General features: G+C 36.2%; 1 protein-coding gene across 27 annotated transcripts in view; it reads right to left on the reverse strand.

Annotated features, from left to right (window-relative positions):
• The window catches only part of NRXN1 (neurexin 1), a 1,166,070-nt gene that overhangs the window by 548,806 nt on the left and 595,195 nt on the right, over window positions 1–22,069 (reverse strand). For 18 of the 27 annotated variants that reach the window (XM_032352097.1, XM_032352096.1, XM_032352106.1 and 15 more), the window contains 2 exons: window positions 19,995–20,168; window positions 14,044–14,163 (listed from right to left, as the gene is read on the reverse strand). In XM_032352097.1, the coding sequence (XP_032207988.1) occupies window positions 14,044–14,163; window positions 19,995–20,168 (294 nt within the window). Of the gene's footprint in view, window positions 1–14,043; window positions 14,164–15,075; window positions 15,103–19,994; window positions 20,169–22,069 lie in introns of all 27 variants that reach the window. The other 9 variants (XM_032352087.1, XM_032352076.1, XM_032352072.1 and 6 more) reach the window with 1 other exon arrangement.

Raw genomic sequence — 22,069 nt, forward strand, 5'->3', positions numbered from 1 at the left:
TCTGGGGAATTCCTAGTGAACTGAGACCACATTCATTTTAGAGGTGTTAAGGGATAGGTAACAGCACGGTATGTTTAAGGCAATGAAAAAAGGAAGAATATATTATCTTCTGTAAGTGGCATTTTTTTTGAAGGGCATTTATTTTTTTCAGTGTTCCAAAATTCATTGTTTATGTACCACACCCAGAGCTCCATGCAATACGTGTCCTCTATAATACCCACCACCAAGGTCATCCAACCTCCACCCTCCTCCCCTCCAAAACCCTCAGTTTGTTTCTCAGAGTCCACAGTCTATCGTGGTTCGTCTCCCCCTCCAATTTCCCCCAGCGCACTTCTCCTCTCCTTCTCCCCATGTACTCCATGTTATTCCTTATCCTCCACAAGTAAGTGAAACCATATGATAATTGACTCTCTCTGCTTGACTTATTTCACTCAGCATAATCTCTTCCAGTCCCATCCATGTTGATACAAAAGTTGGGTATTCATCCATTCTGATGGAGGCATAATACTCCATTGTATACATGGACCATATCTTCTTTACCCTATTCGTTCATTGAAGGGCATCTTGGCTCTTTCCACAGTTTGGCGATGTTCACTGCTATGAACATTGGGGTACAGATGACTCTTCTTTTCACTACATCTGTATCTTTGGGGTAAATACCCAGTAGTGCAATTGCAGGGTCATAGGGAAGCTCTATTTTTAATTTCTTAAGGAATCTCCACACTGTTTTCCATAGTGGCTGCACCAACTTGCATTCCCACCAAGAGTGTAAGAGGGTCCCCCTTTCTCCACATCCTCCCCAACACTTGTTGTTTCCTGTCTTAATTTTGGCCATTCTAACTGGGGTAAGGTGGTATCTCAATGTGGTTTTTATTTGAACCTCCCTGATGGCTAATGATGATGAACATTTCTTCATGTGTCTTTTAGCCATTTGAATGTCTTCTTTGGAGAAGTGTCTGTTCATGTCTTCTGTTGAAGGGCATTTTTGACAGTGGTTCAGTTGACTCAAGTTTCTTCCAGGTTATAGTCTTTTTCAGGTAAGAAAAATAATTTACTTCCAAATCAATATCAATTATCAGAATATTATTCCAAAGAATCTCTCAGGATAAGCACAGAGAGATGTACACTTGGGTTTAGTCATTCTCCTCATACCGCAGAAGAAATTTTGCCTTGAACTAGATTTTTCACAGCATGAATAGTGTGAATGGGAACTGTTCAAACATTCTTAAGATTGCCAGCCAACTGAGGAGGCTGATAATCAAAATGAAAATTTGTGTTATTTCTTCTAAACTGCTATGTAAGAAACATTCAAGATTGTGTTGAAACTGTTTCATAAATCTAGTTATGATGTTTTACTTATAAAAATTCCTAGGCAGAAATTCCTTCATTTCATTACATAAAGTTTTACATTATCTGGAAAGCACAGAACTAAGAAGATGACCTTACAGATCATCTAGGCTAATAGTTCTCAAACCTGGGTGTGTGCCACATTCATCCCAAACGTCCTAAAATACATATTTCTGAGACCCACCCCATACCTTCTAATTCAGGAGGTCTTAAATTTGACAATGGGCATTTCTAACAAGTTCATGGGTTATGTGGACACTGCTGGTCCAAGAATGACAATTTGGGATCCACTGACAGTCCAGCCCTTTCATTTTACTACTGCTTTCTTGATTAAGGTAGACAAAGTATAATATTCTTGTTAATTACTTTTTAAACTTTTTTCTCAACCCTCTAACAACCTAGCAAGTTCTATTTCCAATGCTGTCAGTCTCAGCAAATCGGCTATGGTTTAGGTAGATCTGGAAACAGAGAATACTCACCATCCTATTAAACTGATTTTAGGAAAATTCACTTAAAATACTGAACCAGAACAATTAGGCCAAGTAAGCCTCTTGTAATTGGTACAATTGTATGTATAAATGCTATCGTCATCATACTTAATATAGAAAAGAAAAAAAACAATAAGAAGATTCTGAGCTCCATCATGCTTCCATCTATGTAACACCAAATGGGCACTTGACTCTTCCAGAGATAGTGCAAAGGCAACACTGAAAGAATTCTTCCAGGACACTGGTGGACTAAATCAGGGCACACAAGTAATATGCTGTTATAAGACAAATAGTATTATTTTCCCCAAGATAATTTACATTATTGCTAGAAAAATAGCCCCAAATTGTAAAATTTTGTTTAAGTTTATAAAAAAGATCAAATAAGCAGTGTAGCATTTCATCATGATGTGATTATTCCTATAGGTATTGGTTCATTAATGAGAAAAAAGTAAACTGAATAAAAATAGTTACCTCGAAAACACTGAAGACCCAGAATTGGTTAAGTTTAATTTGTTACAAAGCAGACTTAAGCAGAGTTTGAAGAAAATAGAATGTCATGTTTCTAAATCCCTCTCCCATGGTATGTGGGCATGCACATGCACACACACTCACCCACATTCCCCCTTGACACATACACAGATCTTTACTTAAAGCACTTTCTTTCTGGCTACATAAACTCTAATTCCACATGGGTCTTTACTATCAGGAATAGATAATGAAAAATGCATTTACAGTAATGTGATAAAACATAATACCTTATCCTGCCAGATATTATGGAATATGTATATATATATATTTTTGAAAGAACCATAGGATTGGGTGTACACATCAGTTAATTTGTAAATTATGGACTCTGGGTGATCACAATGTGTCAGAGTTGGTTCATCAATTGTAACAAATTTACCACCCTGCTGAGGGATGCTGATGGTGGAGGTGATGTATGAGTGGGGACAGGAGGCATGTGGGAAATCTCTGTTCCATCCTCTTTATATTTTGCGAACCCAAACCTGCTCTAAAAAAAACTAATGGAGATTTTGAAATACTCATCTTCAAATATTACTCAGCATTACAATAGGCTAGGCCTGTGAGAAATAATATCAAAAGTAGAAAAATAAGATATAAGGGAGAACTAGGGAATAAAGGTAAGTGCACATTAAAAAATAACAAAACCCCAGGGCCTGGGTGGCTCAGTTGGTTAAGCGACTGCCTTCAGCTCAGGTCAAGATCCTGGAGACCCGGGACTGAGTCCCACATCGGGCTCCCTGCTCAGCAGGGAGTCTGCTTCTCCCACTGACCTCTCATGCTCTCTCACTCTCATTCTTTTTCTATCTCAAATAAATAAATAAAATTTAAAAAAATAAATTAAAAAACCCATTCCTATTACACAGTAAACATCTGAAGACTCAGAATCAAAAGAAATCACCTACTAACTACAGACTGTCTTATTCTGGATGAACTTGATTTGACCTGGGTCTGAATTTTCCTGGGCAGGGTGGAAGTTGAAGAGAACTATCTAGATGGGGGAGTCAGTCATTCATCACAGATGAAGGCAAAGAGAGCATGCACTGACTACACTGGTTTGTCTCTGTACGTATCCATATCACAGAGCGAATGGCTGGGCATAAGAGAGAGAAAGCACACTGTACAGCTGTGTTTGTTGAGCGAGATGTGGAGAACCCTAAATGATGAATGAAGGGATGCAGGAATGCCAAGACAATGGATGTCAGCAAAACCTAAATCAGTAGAGGAAATATTGGGGTTAGGGAGACTGGGATTTCCAGGTGACTTTAAAACCACAGATGATAGCTTGTAGTAAAGACCTTTTCCATTTGGTTTTATAGCAACACAGTTTGCAAGAACTAAGCTAAAAACAAAATTATCCTCCTCATATAGCTTGTAGGCACCGAGCTCTAAAATACAGGTTGCATTCAAGACTCACACAGCAGACTCTCATACTGCACTCCATAGACTGATTTGATTTTTAGAACTTAAGTTTTTATCTTTTGCACTTCAACGACACTGAAAGTGTTTCCAGGTTTTGATTTAGAAAATTATTGTCACTGTCAATAAAAGAAATGTTCCCAACACATCAAAATCCAGTTTAATTACTTCTGTGATGCTTCCTGTGGCTGAGAGGAAATGGTATTTCTCTGACACTTTTCTGTTTTTAATTTAGTAAAATGGAACACTTGCCCTAAATAGGACCCAGGAGAGTGGATTCATGATAGATGTCATGAGAGATGAACCGTACAGTGTTAGTAATGCTGTCTTACTATGAGGGTGTGATGATTGCAGGAATCTAGATTCTCAATTCTCGATTCCTCCTAGTAGGCATGCGAGGTGACCATCAAGTTATTGACATGGAAACATGGCTGGGGTGTTTAACGCATTATGTCATGACCTGAAGAAGCTTCGCACACATATCCAAAGGTCTGCTTTTATCCAGCACCATTCCTGATGTCAGTACTGCCCTGAGCTGCTGTAATCCACCTGAGGCCTCGAAAGCTTTCCAACAGGAGAAGTCAAACATCAAAATATACTCTGTGCCATTCCAGTGAAGAAACCAAGCAAAATGTATTCTTTATTTTCCACTACATATTCCATCTGTTTCTCTCCCTAAAGGGTCATATGTTATATATTTATAAGTAGTGTTCACACCTACATGAACACAGTTTCCTCTGTCCCCGTCAAACACAGCCTCCTCCTTGCTCGCGACCCATTTTTTTTTAACATCCTTCTGTATCAGCTCATCCTTTTATGAAACTTGTTTCATTCTGAAATCATTTCAAGTTAAGAAACGCCTTTGTACCTTCCTATCTCACCAAATCCTGGGGAGATTAAGCCTCAGGCTCTACAGGCCATTTTCTGACAGATGTGAATTTAGATCATTAGGGTCATTAAAATCATACACTCCATAATACCCAGAGCTAACAGATCATCCTTGTACTTTATGCTGCTGTAGAACGCTACCAGAGAAGTAACAATGTATAACAGCACTGAGCTGCAGAGGAGACCATAATTCCTCCCCATAAAAGAATCCTACACTTTTTAATTGCTATAGTAAATCTCATTAAAGACACAGAATGCTTTGTTCGGGGAAGGAAAAGGGATCACTGGTAAAGGTGCATTTTCTTCACAGTAATATTTTTTCTTTATGAGTAGAATTACTCCTAAATGCAAGCACAACGTTATTTTTATCATGACCTTTTTTGGACCCTGCACATTTCCCCTGGGCTTTCTTTCCCTTCTTTACAAATACAAGGGACCCTTGGTCTTTACTATTAATCTCATAGTGACTTTTCGTGATGTGGGGTTCATGCATCCTCTTGTGTTTCCCCCATGTGTCTTCTAAAAACCTTCTAAGACTGGCCTGCTAATCTCTGACTTCATTTCTTTGTTGTTGTTCTTTCATCCTCAACAACTATATAAAGAGGAACCTGGGATATAATCAACACAATGAAACACTCAATGTGCATTAACTGGTCAGCACAATTCTGAATCTTACCTGCTCGTTCCCCATAAAATATCTTGTGAATCCAATTCAAGCAGAAGAATCTTGGGAAATATTTCACCTGATTTTATCAAAGATTTTATCATTTTATTGAAGATTAAATTATCATTTTTGAGAAATTTAGACTGTCATAGAAAAATCACAGAAAATCCCCATCTCTCTTTCATAATCAGTACCTTTTTATAACAGATCTGGAAGTTAATGACAGTATGCGCCTGAGACAGCTACAAATTTTTAACTCATCTTTAGAAGTGGCAACAGAGCAGTTGAGGGGAGGATCGTATTTCCTGCAACATAATGTTTAAAGTTAAATATAAGAAGGAAGAGTGAGATAAAGACAGAAAAAAAAATCTGCAATGTTAACTGTCAGTCATTACTAACTTCTTTTTTAGTATATGTGCTGCCGAAGCGAGCACAGTCATTACTAACTTCTATAGGAACTTTGTATCTGGGAAATTTCAACAGCATCTACACTGAATCTTTCCCTCTTTGAAAGGAATTGTGGGTGTAAGTAAGAATATGATCTTCAAGTTAGACAGGCCTAGATTCATATCTGTCTGTGCAAATTATTAGCCATTTTATCCCAAAGTAATGATTTACTGACTGTGCCTCAATATCCTCTTTTCTTTTTTTTAAATTAAATTTTATTTTTTCAGTGTTCCAAGATTCATTGTTTATGCACATTTCTAAACTGAAAATAAGATTCTTTTGAAGTCTGAAAATGTATGGTTTATAAACTGTAAACTGTATGCATATAATACCCATTAATTATGTCATTAGCGTTAAAATATTTTGGTGTGATCTACATTAAAATATTTTGGAGTCCTTATACACTAGCCAGATATATCCACAGTGACAAAGTATATAAAAAACTTGCCCAATCTAGCCACTTCTTTCTAAATCAATCACAATCACAATCAATCACAATTCTTACATCTATTTCACAAAGTCTAAACTACTTTTGTTCTTATACACCTTCTTTAAAAACATACACACGACTGTCTCTTCAACAATAGTGTTGGCAAAACTGCACAGCAATAGGCAAAAGAGCTGGACCACTTTCTTACACCACACAGAAAAATAAATTCAAGATGGATGAAAGGCCTAAATGTGAGACAGGAAAGCATCAAAATGCTGGAGGAGAACACAGACAGTAACCTCTTTGACATCAGCCATAGCAACTTCTTACTAGATATGTCTCCTGAGGCAAAGGAAACTAAGCCAAAAACAAACTACTGGGACTTCATCCAGATAAAAAACTTCTGCACTGTGAAGAAAACAATCAAAATTACAAGGCAACCTACAAAGTAGGAGAAGATATTTGCAAATGAGCTATCTTATAAGGGTTACTATCCAAAATATATAAAGAACTTGTCAAACTTATCCCCCCCCACAAAAAAAAACAGTCCAGTTAAAAAATGGACAGAAGACATAAGTAGATACTTTCCAAAGAAGACACACAGATGACCCACACACACATGAAAAGATGCTAGACATCACTCATCACCAGGGAAATACAAATCAAAACTGCAATGAGATGTCACCTCATACCTGTCAGGATGGCTAAAATTAACAACTCTGGAAAAAACAGGTATTGGCAAAGATGTGGAAAAAGTGGAAATCTCTTATAGCTGGCAGGAATGCAAACCATTACAGCCACTGTGGAAAATAGTATGGAGGTTTCTTGAAAAGTTAAAAACAGAATTACCCTATGATCCAGCAATTACACTACTAGGTATTTATGCAAAGGATACAAAAATACTAATTCAAAAGGATATATCACCTGAAGTTTATAGCAGCATTATCAACAATGGCCAAATTACAGAAAGAGCCCAAATGTCCATCCTATATTCATACATTCATTCATATATATTATTATATAAGATGGAATATCAGTGAGCCATAAAAAAGAACAAAATCTTGCATTTGCAACAATGTGGACAGTGCTAGAGAGTATTATGCTAACTGAAAGAAGTCAACCAGAGAAAGACAAATACCATATGATTTCAGTCATATGTGGAATTTAAGAAACAAAACAAAGAACATGGGGATGAAAAAGAGCAAACCAAGAAATAGACTCTTAACCACAGAGAACAAACTAAAGATCACTGGAAGGGAGGTGGGGGGGGAATGAGTTAAATGGGTGATGGGGCTTAAGGAGGACAATGTTGTTGTGATGAGCACTGAGTATTTATATAAGTGATGAATTACTGAATTCTTCTCCTGAAACCAATATTACACTATATGTTAACTAACTAAAATTTACATAAAAATTTGGAGAAAGAAAAATAAATAAAAACATGCCCACGATAATCTGATTCTATAAAGTTGGAGAATTATTTAACATTCAGTCTCTCACACATCTTGATTAATAAATAAATGCTAAATTATTTATCATTGATACTTATTTAGTATTAAACAGGATTCTGAGAATTCACCATGATTAATCTTCATTTTGTTCACAAGGGCTTTCAGTGCCTCAGTTCTGGTGAGGTAAAAGCCATTTTAAAAAGTAAAAGTAAATCTAAAGGCCTCAAGTTTCAAAAACTCACACCTTAGATTCAGAGAGTCTCCCTACCCTAACAGCCCCTGCACTGCCTGCATTACCATAGCTGGGAAGCAAGGTGAGAAACCTGAGCACAATATATTCTCAAAGAAAAAAAAAAAAATCATTCAGACACAGACTAGGGTCATAGAAATATCATGCAGTGAGAACTGAAAGCACTGTAACCCCTTAAGGATAATTAACCAAGGTGACTGGCAGAACCTTCTCTTGATGCACGAGTCTAGTTGGGTTCTGGTGGGATACAACAATATTATCCCACTAATGCAAGCATCCAAGCCCAGCTCTAGAGTTAGCTAAGCCCCCAAAATGGTGAGCATAACATAAAAGCCAAATGAAGGTCTCCACAGAACATTAAGTGAGCCAGAAAAATCAGAGAGTACTTGCAGGGAGAAAAATTCAACTGGGTCTTCTTTATTGACCTCTGGGGTCAAACTGGAACCATTTAGCACAGAGGCAAAAGCTATTCAGAGTCATGGACTTGATGAATAGTACAGGGAGCGAATCCAGATAATTCAAATATAGCAATGCTCTGTACCACTCTTTGGGGTTTTTCTCCCACTTGAGTTTTCTTATATAGACAAAGCTTAAAACTGTTCTTTGACTGCTTAATTGCAAAATGAAAAGACCAATGCTTTCTTGTATTTACTTTTATGATGTCTATTACCAATAAGAACAAGATGAATTTATATTAAATAGAAGATAATATTTCTATGATAAAGAACATTCCTCTATCATATCTGATGTTTTGCTTTCTGTCTTTTATGGCACTTCCTGATCACTATGAACAATATTTTAATTCTTTATGGTCTAACCTAAGATAGGTCTGACCTTGTTTCCCCATAGATAATTTTTCTATGGCATTATCTGTAAATACTGCTTATGAATTGCTTTAAACAACTTAAAGACCGCCATTTAGAAATGCTTGAATGATTCAAGGTTAATAAGATTCATCATACTCACAGTGAGGATCTGGTTGTGGACATAGCTAATTGCTAAATTTTATTCATCCCTAAATGGTACTGGCAACAAATCAGCTCACAGCTTAATTCTAGTGGCAGCTCTAAATGGGACAGAAATAATGTGACTTTGATCCAGTTATTTTTTATACATGTTATGATTCATTTCCAGTAGTCCTGATACTGATGCTCAAACACTGGATATTGGATTCTCTTGTCAAACAACAAAAAAGGTGAGAAACAAAGCTGAAGATATTTTTAAATGTCATGGTAACAAGTCACAGTCAAATCTTGTTTCAGTGAACATTTCTAATTCTCACACAAAATATACAATAAATCCCTATCAGAGTTTCTTCTGGAAAATTTAGAATTCTACAAATAGTCCTTTAATGGCAGAGATCATACCCTCCTAGCACCAAAATGACAGCACTATGATGTATTATTCCGTTATGGTGACAGACACCATTGAAGCTGAACCATAATTTGGCACACAACAATTCTGTACTAAACATTATGTGACAATGTTACCATGTTCACTATTTTTCATGTGATCATAGCCACATTCATCTTCTCCCACCTGACATTAAATTAGCTAATATAGTTACACTCTATTTTGTACCATAGGGTGAAAGCAGGAAAATGATTATTGCATAGCACAATGGCTTGATAACAGAGTGTGTGTGTGTGTGTGTGTGTGTGTGCGCACGTGCGCATGCATGCACAAACATCAGTGGGTGATACGCTGATTTTTATATAGTGAATGTAAACTCTTAGCACAGGTCTGGCACATAGAAAGCACCAAGTAAGTGGTTACACCTACGAAAAGTTCACAAGAACTGCAATATACGGTATGTTAAAAAGACCTTTACTCAGTATTTCAGAAAAGGGGAAAGGTAAGGCCAGGACTAGAGAAGTTTCCATGGGATGAAACAGTTAAGTGGAGACTGAAAGTGAAATTATATTTCTTCAAACAGATATAGTGAAAGGAATTCATTCCAGGTGGAATGAGAGCAATCCCAGGAGGATAAATTAGCATAAGCAATGGTGAGGAAATTGGGAAAGTAAAATGTTGTTCAGAAAGCCATAAGTAAGTTAATTGGCACTAACATGCCATATGGACAAGGTTCTGCAACAGATAAGAATGAAAATGAAAGCTAGGGTCAGGGGGCGCCTGGGTAGCTCAGTGGGTTAAGCCTCTGCCTTCAGCTCAGGTCATGACCTCAGGGTCCTGGGATCGAGCCCTGCATTGGGCTCTCTGCTCAGTGGGGAGCATGTTTCCTCCTCTCTCTCTCTCTCTGCCTGTCTCTCTGCCTACTTGTGCTCTCTCTCTGTCAAATAAATAAATAAAATCTTTAAAAGCTAGGGTCAGATCACAGAGGTTGATGAACTCCAAATCAATGAATCTGAAGAGTACTGTTAATTGCTGGGGTTTACTAGAAACTCTTATGCAAGATCCATGCATCTAGTCAGCATGGATAAAACTAGTCAGTTTCATCAGACAAAAAAAAGAAAAGAAAAGAAAAGAAAAGAATACTACCTGGGAGAAGCATGTAGTCTTTGTCTTACATGGGGATAAGACCAAACCTAAATAATGATGGCTGATAAAATAGCATCAACAAAGTTCTATAGCAGTCAGTGGAGGAAAAAATACTGCCTCTGGTTAGGAGAATCAGGAAAAGCTGGTGATATTTAAAGTAAGGAGAATAGGAAAAAAGAACAAAAGAGGTCAGAATGCATAGAGCAGATTGGAGGAGGAAGGGATAAGAAATGGGAAACTGAACCAGGAAATGCGACTACAATAAGCCCTTCCCCAAATAATATTAAGGACCTAAAATATATTAATGGTATGGAAGAATCGAGCTAAGTCCATTACACTACACTACACTACAAATATACACAGCACTTGCTTTTCTCAATGAGTAAGTCATTTACATGGCAATTTTCTAGGGGAAAAAGGGTTTCACAAACACTTTTCAAAGTAGCCTTTGGCATCATTTTGGATAAGTACCTCTTTTTGAAAGATGCCTTTAAGTGCATTAATTAGTATGATTTACCCACAATTATACTTACAAGCTAAAAAGTATTCCCATCTTCCCATTGTTAATTATATCTCCAGGCTAACATAAATAAACTTTTCTAGTTACTTTAACCCACTCTATGAAATTTATCAGAAAGATGATATTCCAAAGGTCTATTTCAGAGAAAACGTCTCTTATTTGTAATGTGGCCCATTCTTTCCCCTTTTAAAATACTTTCTTTTATTTTCCTTTGTTCATTTGTTTTGGTTTGTTTGTTTTGTTTTCTATGCAGTTGAAGACTGCTATCACAGAATTTATGGATAAATACCTAAGCTACAAACGGAAATTTCATTAAGAAATGAACTGTCCTAAATGGCTTCATTAAATTTAAAAAAAAAAAAAGTCAACCTCTATATAAAAAAGTGTTTGTGAAAATCCCAGGAATCACATTAATTCTGTTTGTGCAACTCAGAAAAATCAGGAGATACAGAAAAGTAATGCTTATTTTGATGAATTTAACAACTGAAGAAAATATGGCATGCTACTCTCTTATTGCCATATCAATTGCCTATCTTCAAGGTATGAAAAGAAGAAAGAAAAAAGAAAAGAACAGAAAAGAAAAGAAAAAGACACCAGGCCCTGTATGGAGTCATTTATGCTAAGCCCTATGTCTCCAAACCAAGACTTAATTTACAGTTTTGGCGTTCCCATAAACCAGTCAATCAGGAACTTCCCAATCAGCAATAGTTAGGTTAGCTGCCCCACAGACCCCCGTCATTCCCTAAAGGAAAGTAACTTTTCAATCAACAGCCTGCCTTTTTTTTTTTTTTTTTCCAATATAGTATAGCTTTCTTGTCCCTACTCTCTTCTGCCTATAACTCTTTCATTTCATAACAGCTCCTTGGAGCACCTTTCTAACTGCTAGACCGGATGCTACCTGATTTGAATTGATTTTTGTTCAAATAAACCCTTAAAATTTTTAATGCTTCAGTTTACCTTTTAACAAAGGTAACAGTCACTATTGTACTTTCTACAAATTAAAGTTGATATGAAAATAAGATTTGCTTTTAAATATTGATTTATGCCTACATCGCCTCACCACCAAACCTCCATGCACAAACCAAGAAACCATCTCCCATTTCCAGAAAACCCATTAAGAGGTAATGATTTAATCAAAATGTATGTATTCTGAGAGCCCTCCAAAGTAATTTTAATGCTGATTTGTGCAAGAGGCATATCTGGAGACACATTCATTGAATGACATTTACCTTATTTACAAGAAAATAACAAATAGCCTTATCATTATCATCACCACCACTATCATCCAAGAGCAGCATTCAAATAATTTTCTGTAAAAATGATGTGAAGACAGCATGATACTTAGGGTAGGATCTTGATGTTCTGTTAGGAAATGTCTAGCAAATACACACAGAAAATTATATTCTTCAAACTTAACTGGTATAAGAGAATATACTATCTGACACAACCAAATGGCAACTATTTTATAAAACATGGAAACTAGATTAAGCAAAGTTTGGCAGAGAAAAGTTCTTCAGCAAAATGAAAAACATTTTCATGCAATAAGAAGCTCTCTTAGCTACCACATGTAGTCCTACATCTTTCAGGATTATATTCAGGATTAAAAATTTACCATAATAAAATCATAACAAATTATCAGTCTTCTGGTTGTCCTTGAAAATAATTTATGTTATTTTCTATGGGGCAGGAGCAAATGCAGGAAGTTACTATTCTGTATACATATCTGCATATATTAAAAGCATATATAAGGTTTTTTTTTTTTTTTTTTTTTTGCTTTAGGTACATGGAAATACAAAAAGTATCTACTGAGCCTTCATTTAAGATTATTTATAGAATCCCAACTGGGGTTACTGTTTGTGCAAATGTATGATGGTTTGAATACATGTTCATGTTTCAAGGTTACGATAATTCTACGGAAGATGTTGCTGGTAGGATGGAGACAAAATATTACACCATCTATGGTGATGCGATTTTTACAGGTCTCCTCCAATATTTTACTTTGTAATAATTGCTTGTTACACCTATATTCAATGTTTTGAAGAGAAATTCTGAAGATAACTGGTGAGTTATACCATATTCCTAAACTCAGTTCGATGGAATATTTTAGTTTGACCTCATCTTCAACAATGCCATACACATATGTGCAGGCGAAAAGAGAGTCTCAAACGGACAAAGGTCAAAGTGAACAAACTCTCATCCTCCTTAAAATCCATACTCAAGTCCATCCTCTGTCCCCAAATCCAGAACTTCAATCACGGCATCTTGCGTCCTAGAGCATTTCCTTAAACATTATCTCATTTATAATATACATTATGCACTCTGTTTCATAAGTAGGAGGCCTTGCCTGAAATATATTCTCAATATAGTGGAATTTGTTGTTTTGTAGAAAATGCTTTTACCATGTTGACATAGTGCTGTAAAGCATAGTCTATTTGAAAGTTAAGAAACAGGACTTTATCCTATATACCAGTTAATTCAGTCTTAAAATTCTTACTGCAACCATACAGATTAGGTACGAGCAGATATTCCATGATAGAATGTGAATGCTGTGTTTCTAAGTCATGCTTATATTGTGAGATAAAAGGAGGAAAAATCCACAAGTGGCTAGAATATAAGAGAGTACTTGAAGGACAAAGTTTAAACATTGTTTTTTAAACCAAAAGGCAGATATGAGTTTAAAAAGATACAGAAAGGGAAGCATAATGAGACATGTCACCCTTCACAAAAATTATAGCCCTCAACATATAATCTTCTGGAATTAAATATTATTTAATATAAAGCAATAAAAAATCTCTTTTGAAGAAACCAGGGGAGGACTGTCATACGTAGGAAATGAAAAAAGTATTTTCAACAAGGTGACCATTATTAGCAATTCAAAAAATTAGAGTAAACAGGTGCAAACCAAACGCTCACTACATCACAGCGTTTAGCTAATGGCATCCTTGATTAAGACTTTAGTATTGCAAAAGTGCCCTTTCTGTAGAAACAACTGCTTCTCCTCACTATGACAGTTTAGCTCACAGATACTATAAAGACCCCCCAGTTTTAGACTCTGGGCATCACATAGTGACTGGAAGCAATGATGACCATCTGAGTCCATACTCAGAGAGGTACTTACGGTCATTGCAGAGTGGACCGCTGAAGGAAGTCATGCTACAGTCACAGCTGAAGCCATCCCATTGCTGCAAGCACACGCCTTGATTAGAACAGGAGTCCTCTTGGCAGGTTGTGCTGGGTCCTGCAAAAACAATCCAAAAGAAACTTGGGTTCTTTAAAACAAAATCCACAAGTGTTTCATATATGAGCTAGGTCACATATAGTAGTTGCCAACACCTCAAATTACAAGAGCAAACCAGTGTTGAAAGTTCTAGTTCACACACCTGAATTAGCAACAGAGAAGCTGTAATAGGAAGGTTTCTGAAGTTTCAGATGTAGGACAGAATACAGTAGACTAGTAAACAACAACTAGTAAAAGCAAGCACAGAGCTTCTAGTGTGATTATGGTTGCAAGTAATCTCTTTCCATCATTAGTAATTCTCTATCACCATTTGGATTTTAGAAAAATGCATGGATCTCCTTAACTTCTAACCAATGAATAGAGACACCATGAGAAATGGAGACTAGAGCTTCATGAAATTGAGATAAAGATTGGCAAAGTAACTGAAAAGAGTTATGCAAAATGCCGTAGAAGTTTCCCTGAGCAAACTATGGATAAAGTTATGGTTGTTGGGTGTTTTAGGTAGGTATGTTGGCAAGTATCAATTCACATGCTTTAACAATCCATGCAGTTAAACAGAAAATGAAAAAGTCTGTATAAATGACATGCCCCCATTTAACATACGAGTAAAAAGAATTCTAGTCTATTTCTAAAGAATCATAACTAGAACACTGAGAAACAAAGAACTAAAAAAAAAAAAAAAGATGATCAAAGCACTAGAGGCAATCACTATACAAACATATTCAAGACTGAAAGCCTTTATGCAAACTAGGCTATAAAATGAGGTTTCTTGCACAATGTTCAAGAAGGGGAAAAATTAAATTTGAATCCAAACAACAGTTACTGTAAAAATGTTAAAAAAAATGTTATTTTGGGGTTTCCACTGTGTATTAGTGGGTTTCAGTCTTGTTCTTTACACACGGGGCTATCTACCTTGCAAGTCAGCTTTCATCAATGCAACTTTGTCAGCAAAATTAAAAAAAAAAAAGCAAAATATATTAAATGTTAGTAAGCAATACCAAAATGGGGCAAACACAGAAGAACGTTCAGATTCAAAAAGCATGCTGTTGTAAAGGAGGAGGAAAAAATGCTATGTAGAGCAAACAAATTAATACTAACAGCCATAAATCTTAAGAGAAGCCAAAAATGAGAAAGCGGTAATATATTAGAATTTTTCTATGTATGTATATATACATAATGGTTAATTGAGCTGATGACATGTAATGAAAGAAATTAAAAGAGCTTTTGTATTTTTTCCTCTCTTAGACAGATATGAATGCATCACCCAAGTGATCACGTTGCTTATTTGGAACACGTGGCACCGTTTGTCACATGCAGATATAGTGCAGACCACGGTCATTAGCAGACCCGTTATCCCTCTCCATTTCTCTTTCCCTCTACATCCTTCTGTCTTTAATTGCAATTAGAGCTTGAAACTGTGATGCCAGCCATTCACTGCCAACGGCTGGACTTGAGAGTGACACAAACCATCAGAATGTACTATATAGATCATTGGGGCAGATGAGAGAAGTACGGGATGGAAGAAGCAGACTGCAATGCCATTCCACTTACCAGAACAATCCCTCTACCAGGTTTCAGTGTGGAGTGTTTATCTTTGTTCTTAGCAGGCTGGGCCTATACCACTCAAGGATTTCAGAGTTATGTCAGCATTTTCCCCACCTTCCTAATTCCCTACAACTCTTCTAAACTGCCCCATGAATATTTATTACAATAGAACCTCACTCATAAGGACTACCTTAGAGAAGGTTAAAAAGGGAATACATTCCATCTAAATAGCTTTAGAGTGGAAAACTGAAGATATTTCCTAGTCAACACAATAGCTTTTATGAAAATATAAAAACGATACCGGCCCAATTAGATTCTATTAACACTGAGAGCCTGTGAGGTAACTACTTTAGCGAATAAATGGGAACGACCTGTAATTAGCCATTGTGTAAATCAACATTTTTATAAAATGTCTTTTTAAACATACTCGTTACAATGGTATTTCCATTACAATTTTCTCAGTAAAGGGAGTCCTCATAGAAAACTATTGAATTTAACCTATGTGAGTTTTCACAAATTAAGAAACCCTAACATTTTAAGAATGAATTATAGAATAACGGCAACGAAAGGTATACTAATGGCAATAGTAATGATAGTTTTTATTATTAATAATAATTTCCCAGGCCTGGAAGCCCTGAACGGATGTAACAGGTTTTCCCATCCATCTCATGCAAGAACGAAGAACCACTAAACGGCTTAGTTTTTGTGGTTCCTCCAGTCTGTGCAAGCTTAAGTGGTCTAATGATCTTTATCTAATTGCTTTAGAGACTGAGAATAATTATTGTTTATTTGGAAAACAAAACAAAACAACAAACAACTCTTAAAGCAATACTCCTTTGCACAATCCCTTGTGGGACGAGTGCAGGAGTCGCGAGTAGTGCGCGCCCAGCATGGGCTGGGGGCTGGTTGTCAGTGCGTGGCTGCTCCCTTTCTTGCCCAGCAGAGGGTATGAGCAGAAACAGGAACGGATGAAGAGCCAGATTATTGTCCTTTTATTTTTGTAAAAATTATCAGAAATACAACTGCAACATAATACTAATTCTAAAAGTGGCAAAACTGCAATCCTGAAGACAAATGTGTCCATGGGGTAGAACAGCAACTAGAGTATCTGCCAAACCTTTATGTGAGCATAAAGACATGCGTTACTATTATTATTTTTTCTTGATCACAACAGTCTTTTTATATTCAGGTATTATAGGAGAATGCATGCCTATGCCTGACAAGACACATTTTTCAAAATACTCACCTTCTAGAACAATATTTAAACATTGACAGGCATTTGTGCAAGACAAAGCCCTGAATTTATTTTCCCTTTAGTTATGCAATGTTTCTTTTATTTTATCACTGAATAAAATTGGGAACAAGCCACAAGGACATTTGTATTAAGTGGTTAAGTATAAGGATATGTCTGAAAAAGAAAAGAAGTGAAGGTAAAACTAAAATCTCTGGAAACCAAAGAAGCAAGAGAGGGAAGTGTTTTGATGCCTGGACTTTCAAGTACGGCAAACTTGGGTTCAAAGCTTCCATCATTCACGTACGAGCTGTGTGACCTTAGGAAGGTCACCTTACATCTCTGAGGCTCAATTTACTCATCTAAAAAAAGTCAGCACTACCTAATTTACAGAGTTTTGAGGATTCAATGAAAAAGCCTATGTAAACTTATTGCCACTGGTGCTAAATCAATGGTAACTTTGATAATTAAGTATTTCTGTACCTTATTATAATAGTTCTGGGGCTGATTGGTATGAGACTATGCAAAGAGTGTCTAAATTAATTTTTCCCCCTTGACTTTATGTATGAAAGTTATCATGACTTGGTATTGAGTTTAACTAAGCCTGATTATTGGTTGATTGCCAGTCTCTATTGCCTCCTACACAAGCAGGAAAATGTTACCCTAACAGTGATTTGCAAAGTGTGGTCCCTGGAACAACAGCATCAGCGTCACTGTAGGAACGTGTTAGAAACATAAACTTTAGGGTCCTGCTGAAGCAGCCACCCTGGAGGGTAGCGTTCCGCAATTTGGGTTTTAACAATTCTCCAGGGGATTCGGATACTGGTTCGAGTTTGAGAAACATTCATCTGAAGGGACTTGGCCAAGGCAAGCTTCTTCCTTAGCTAGTGTGTTATATAAATAACAGCAGCAATTACCAAATGCAATTAGTTAAAAATGGAAGACAGCAAGTGGTTGTGAAACGAAAGGGGCTTAGAGATTTGTGGGTCTTGTGGGATAGGAATGGCGGAAAATCTTGAAAGATATTATTTGGTTATTGTCACATTTACATAATTTCTATTAACATGAAAGTTAAGTGATTCCAATGTGATTTGGATTTAAAATTCCATGAGACAACCGTCTTTAGGGAGAGAATTGATCAAATGTCTAGAATTTGATCACTAATCCTAAAAGCATGTGTATGTCATCCATTGCACCTATGAGTTGTTTATCTGGGACCATTTTTAAGAACTGCAGAGGACAGAAATAGTCATAAATTAAAAGTTGTTAATCTTGATGTTGGAATGAAAAAATTCAGAGAAGTGTCAAAGCAGAAAGGCAGGGGCATGGTAACATTCTAAGAAAAAAAATGGGGGGGTTAAAAAGAGGTTAAGAATTATTAAAGCTCAGATATTAAAGCATCCTAGATAAGGTAGGGAAGGAGCCAATATCATTATCTACCGAATGATTTCAAGTGTTCGAATAGTCGTTTGTTACCTGGGAGGATGTATAATAATCTTAACCAAGTTGCTTACTAGATTATGTTAGAAAATAAACCTGAATATCATTTCTGCAAATATTCTTTGGTCAGTACAGCTTCCCCTCATTAGTTTTCCCTTCTACCCATCCACACACCTCACCTATGTGCCTGTGCTGGGGGGTCATATGTGTTCATTTGCTTTTCTGTCTTGTGGGTGTTTAGCTGTGAACATGTCTGTCTGCTCCTAATATCTCTTTGCAGGTGAGAAGTCATTTACCAAGCAACTTGTAAAAAGGTCTATTTTTTTGTGGGGGGGAGTACTGTAAGCAATTTGTAGTACTTTTTTCCCCTTTTTCTAATGTACATATTCTTACTGATTAGATCATCTCTAAGAATCCAACTTATGAGCCACCTCCTTATATCCATCCAATAGAAGTAATTATTCATTTAATGATCTTGTTTCCTTTGGTAAATGGAGAAAATAGTTTCTCTTTGTTTTACAAGTGTTATACCAAAATTTGAAATAAAGAAAATAAATATAGCATAACATTAAAAAAAATTCAACAAAGGCTTCTATTAAATAGCATTATCTTCTGGCAGGATTTAGTCACAGTTTAAGATTTACCTGACTTTTCATGGAAAAAAAAAAATGTATGTTAAAAAAAAACACACAACAAAACATATACCTCCACGTACTTAGGTAATTGCTAAATCTAATGGCATTATTTTGGCCAAGAAGAGATGACTCATAGTCTCCTGGCGGATAGGAATTCACATGTCTTTCTTTGCCGCTCCCAAATGAAATTTCCTTATGAATCTAAAATTTTCAAAATAGCCCAAACTGTTTTCAACATTAAAGGAGAAGCCGCAACACATTCAGAGCCCCAAAATTTAGGATAATATGATTAAATTACATTTATGGAGGGAGAATTGGCTCAAATAATCTGAGGTGTTGAAATGAAAATTATCTAAAATGAATATAGCAATCAAAATTACTCCTACAGATCTTAGTCTGATAGAGAACACAAAAGAACAGAAAGGTACTTGAGCACATTTCTCAAGTAAGGAATATTAGTCTTTGGTAAAAGAAGAAACCAATTTTTGCTAAAACAAACTGATGATATACAGAAGAAACTTGTGCTGGGTAGATCCAAGCCAAATAGTGATGTGACAACGGGTACCTGAACTTTATTCTCCTGTTATATCTTGCTGAATGTAGATTTGAAACAAACAGTCTCAAATGATTGACACTTGCTGGAGCAAATCTACATTTTTTAGTCCAAACAGGATATCTGTTTAATGTTACAAAGCAGGCATTGCAGAACTGATTAACACACTAATTAGGCAAACTATCAAATGCAAAGGAGAAAAATAACAAGATCCATACACAGAGACCCCATCTTAGTGCAGGTTTGCAAACAGTCCAGAAAATTTAAGATTTATATGATGAAAAATGAAAAGCACAAACAAGGATTTCTAAACCCTACGGTGGGGTTTGAACAGTTGGCAGAAATAAATTTTGCTGACTAGGGAGATTTGTTCTTATTTATGGGTGGAATTAGAATTACTTAGAGTTTGATAACAAAGATCTAGTACCTTCACATCCTCTCTCAATCTGTCCATTGCAGAAAAGAGCATCTGAGATGAGGTCTGGAAGTCGTCCGTTTAAATCAACTGATGCCAGGCAGCCTTGAAAGCCCTCCTTGGCATGGACGAGTTTCGGCAAAGATTTGTATGTTTCTTTAGCCACTCCTCCTATATACAAGTCACCTGTGGGAAGATCAAAGTTTTGGTCACAAAAGTAACTTGTCATTCCTTTAAACATACAGTAGGACAGAAAATAGTTTGGTTTATATTTCATTAAATTAACTAAATTCATTTAAAAAGTCAATTTATAGTTAGATATTTTCTTAAAAGTGTAAAACAGGAGAATTTGAACAACAGATCCACACTTGAAGACATTTCCACAGAGAACTGAAGAAGCGCAACACGGTGTAGCAAAGCGGAAGGAATGTGGGCCCCGGAGTTGCATAACCTTGCACTGAAATCTGAGCCTGGTTATTTACCAACTCTATGGCTTTTAACTTCCACCCCCCGCCCCAGTTTTTCTGATCATTAAAAACCTCATTTCTAAAACATGAATGATAAAATGTGTTCTATCGGTTTTCATGAGAATTAAATGAGGTAAAATACAGGACCTATCCACTACAGTAAAAATAGGAAGTAGATACTCGGTCAACCTTCTGCTTAGAGAACTCTGGGTCTTTCAGTTCATCAGAAGCTCAACAAATTCTCTCTACGGTCCAGAATTACCTTTTTCACTAGCTGAGTAATATATCCTTTTTCAGGCATATATATATATATATATACATATATATATATATATGCCTGGAATAGATAAGCAAATAAATATATATATATATAATATATATATATATATTAGGTGAAGTATATATTATTTATTATATTATTATTATTTATTAGTGAAATGTATATATATTTATATTTATCTTTTATAAATATATGTGTGTGTGTGTGTGTGTGTGTATATATATATTAGGTAAAGTTATACCACTCTGAATTCTACCCTGGGATCTGTTAACAAGTTATTGATTATTTTTCTTTCTAATTTTATTGCAGTTTCTAATGCAACACTTTGGTCTGCTTTGTCATTTCATGTTTCGAGGTGTGAGATTTCCCAACTTCATGGGCCATTACTTACAAGGAGAGATTGCCACCCACATTTGATGATATTTCATCTCCTATCAAATATTATCTGCCATACCTGTATGGCACTGAGTAGATGTAATTCACTGACTTTAGTAAACAATCAATGCAGAAGATATGGATGGTGACCCCAACATTCCATAATATATGTTTGTATTTAAAAGCTTTGCTAAACACTCTATTGAGCAAACTGCTTTTCTGACATGTCATTGTCAGTTGAATTTTCTTTCTCACATTAACCATCCTAACTTTCATGCCACCTGATGCTTTTTCCCCAATGTAACACAAAACTCCTGCATTTCTAATGTTTCTCTGGGTCCCCCTCTGTGTTGTCTTCATGTGACTGGGGAAAAAGGAGAACTGATATCCAAGTGAATGCTCATCCTCTTTGCTGAGTCATGAGTGATAAAGTTCTTGGTCTCTGAGCCAGAAAGCTAGTGTCTTCTGCCAGCATCCGCAAAACGATGACAAGCTAACCAACTAGATTGTAAGTAGGCTGAAACCACAGATAGAACAATCCTGAATTGTACTGAGATATAAAGTGAGCTTGCTTAAAGTCATGTAGCCCTAGAAACTGAGGACTTAGGTCCCTGACTTATTAACTAAAGTTCTAGGTAGTACACTAGGGTGCTACTGATCTTGCATAATTTGTACAAAATGTACTGAATGCATTTACTTCCCCTACCTCTTTATAAAACATCTATTGACTGCTAACCAAATTCTTTTTTTTTTTTGCCTTCATTAACATACAATGTATTATTTATTTCAGGGGTAGAGGTCTGTGATTTATCAGTCTTACACAATTCACAGCATTCACCATAGCATATACCCTCCCCAATGTCCATCACCCAGCCACCCCATCTCTCCCACCCTCCTCCACTCCAGCAACCCTCAGTTTGTTTTCTGAGATTAGAAGTCTCTTACGATTTCTCTCTCTCTCTGGT

The sequence above is a fragment of the Mustela erminea genome, chromosome 7, assembly GCF_009829155.1.
Source record: "Mustela erminea isolate mMusErm1 chromosome 7, mMusErm1.Pri, whole genome shotgun sequence".
NCBI classification, from domain to species: domain Eukaryota; kingdom Metazoa; phylum Chordata; class Mammalia; order Carnivora; family Mustelidae; genus Mustela; species Mustela erminea.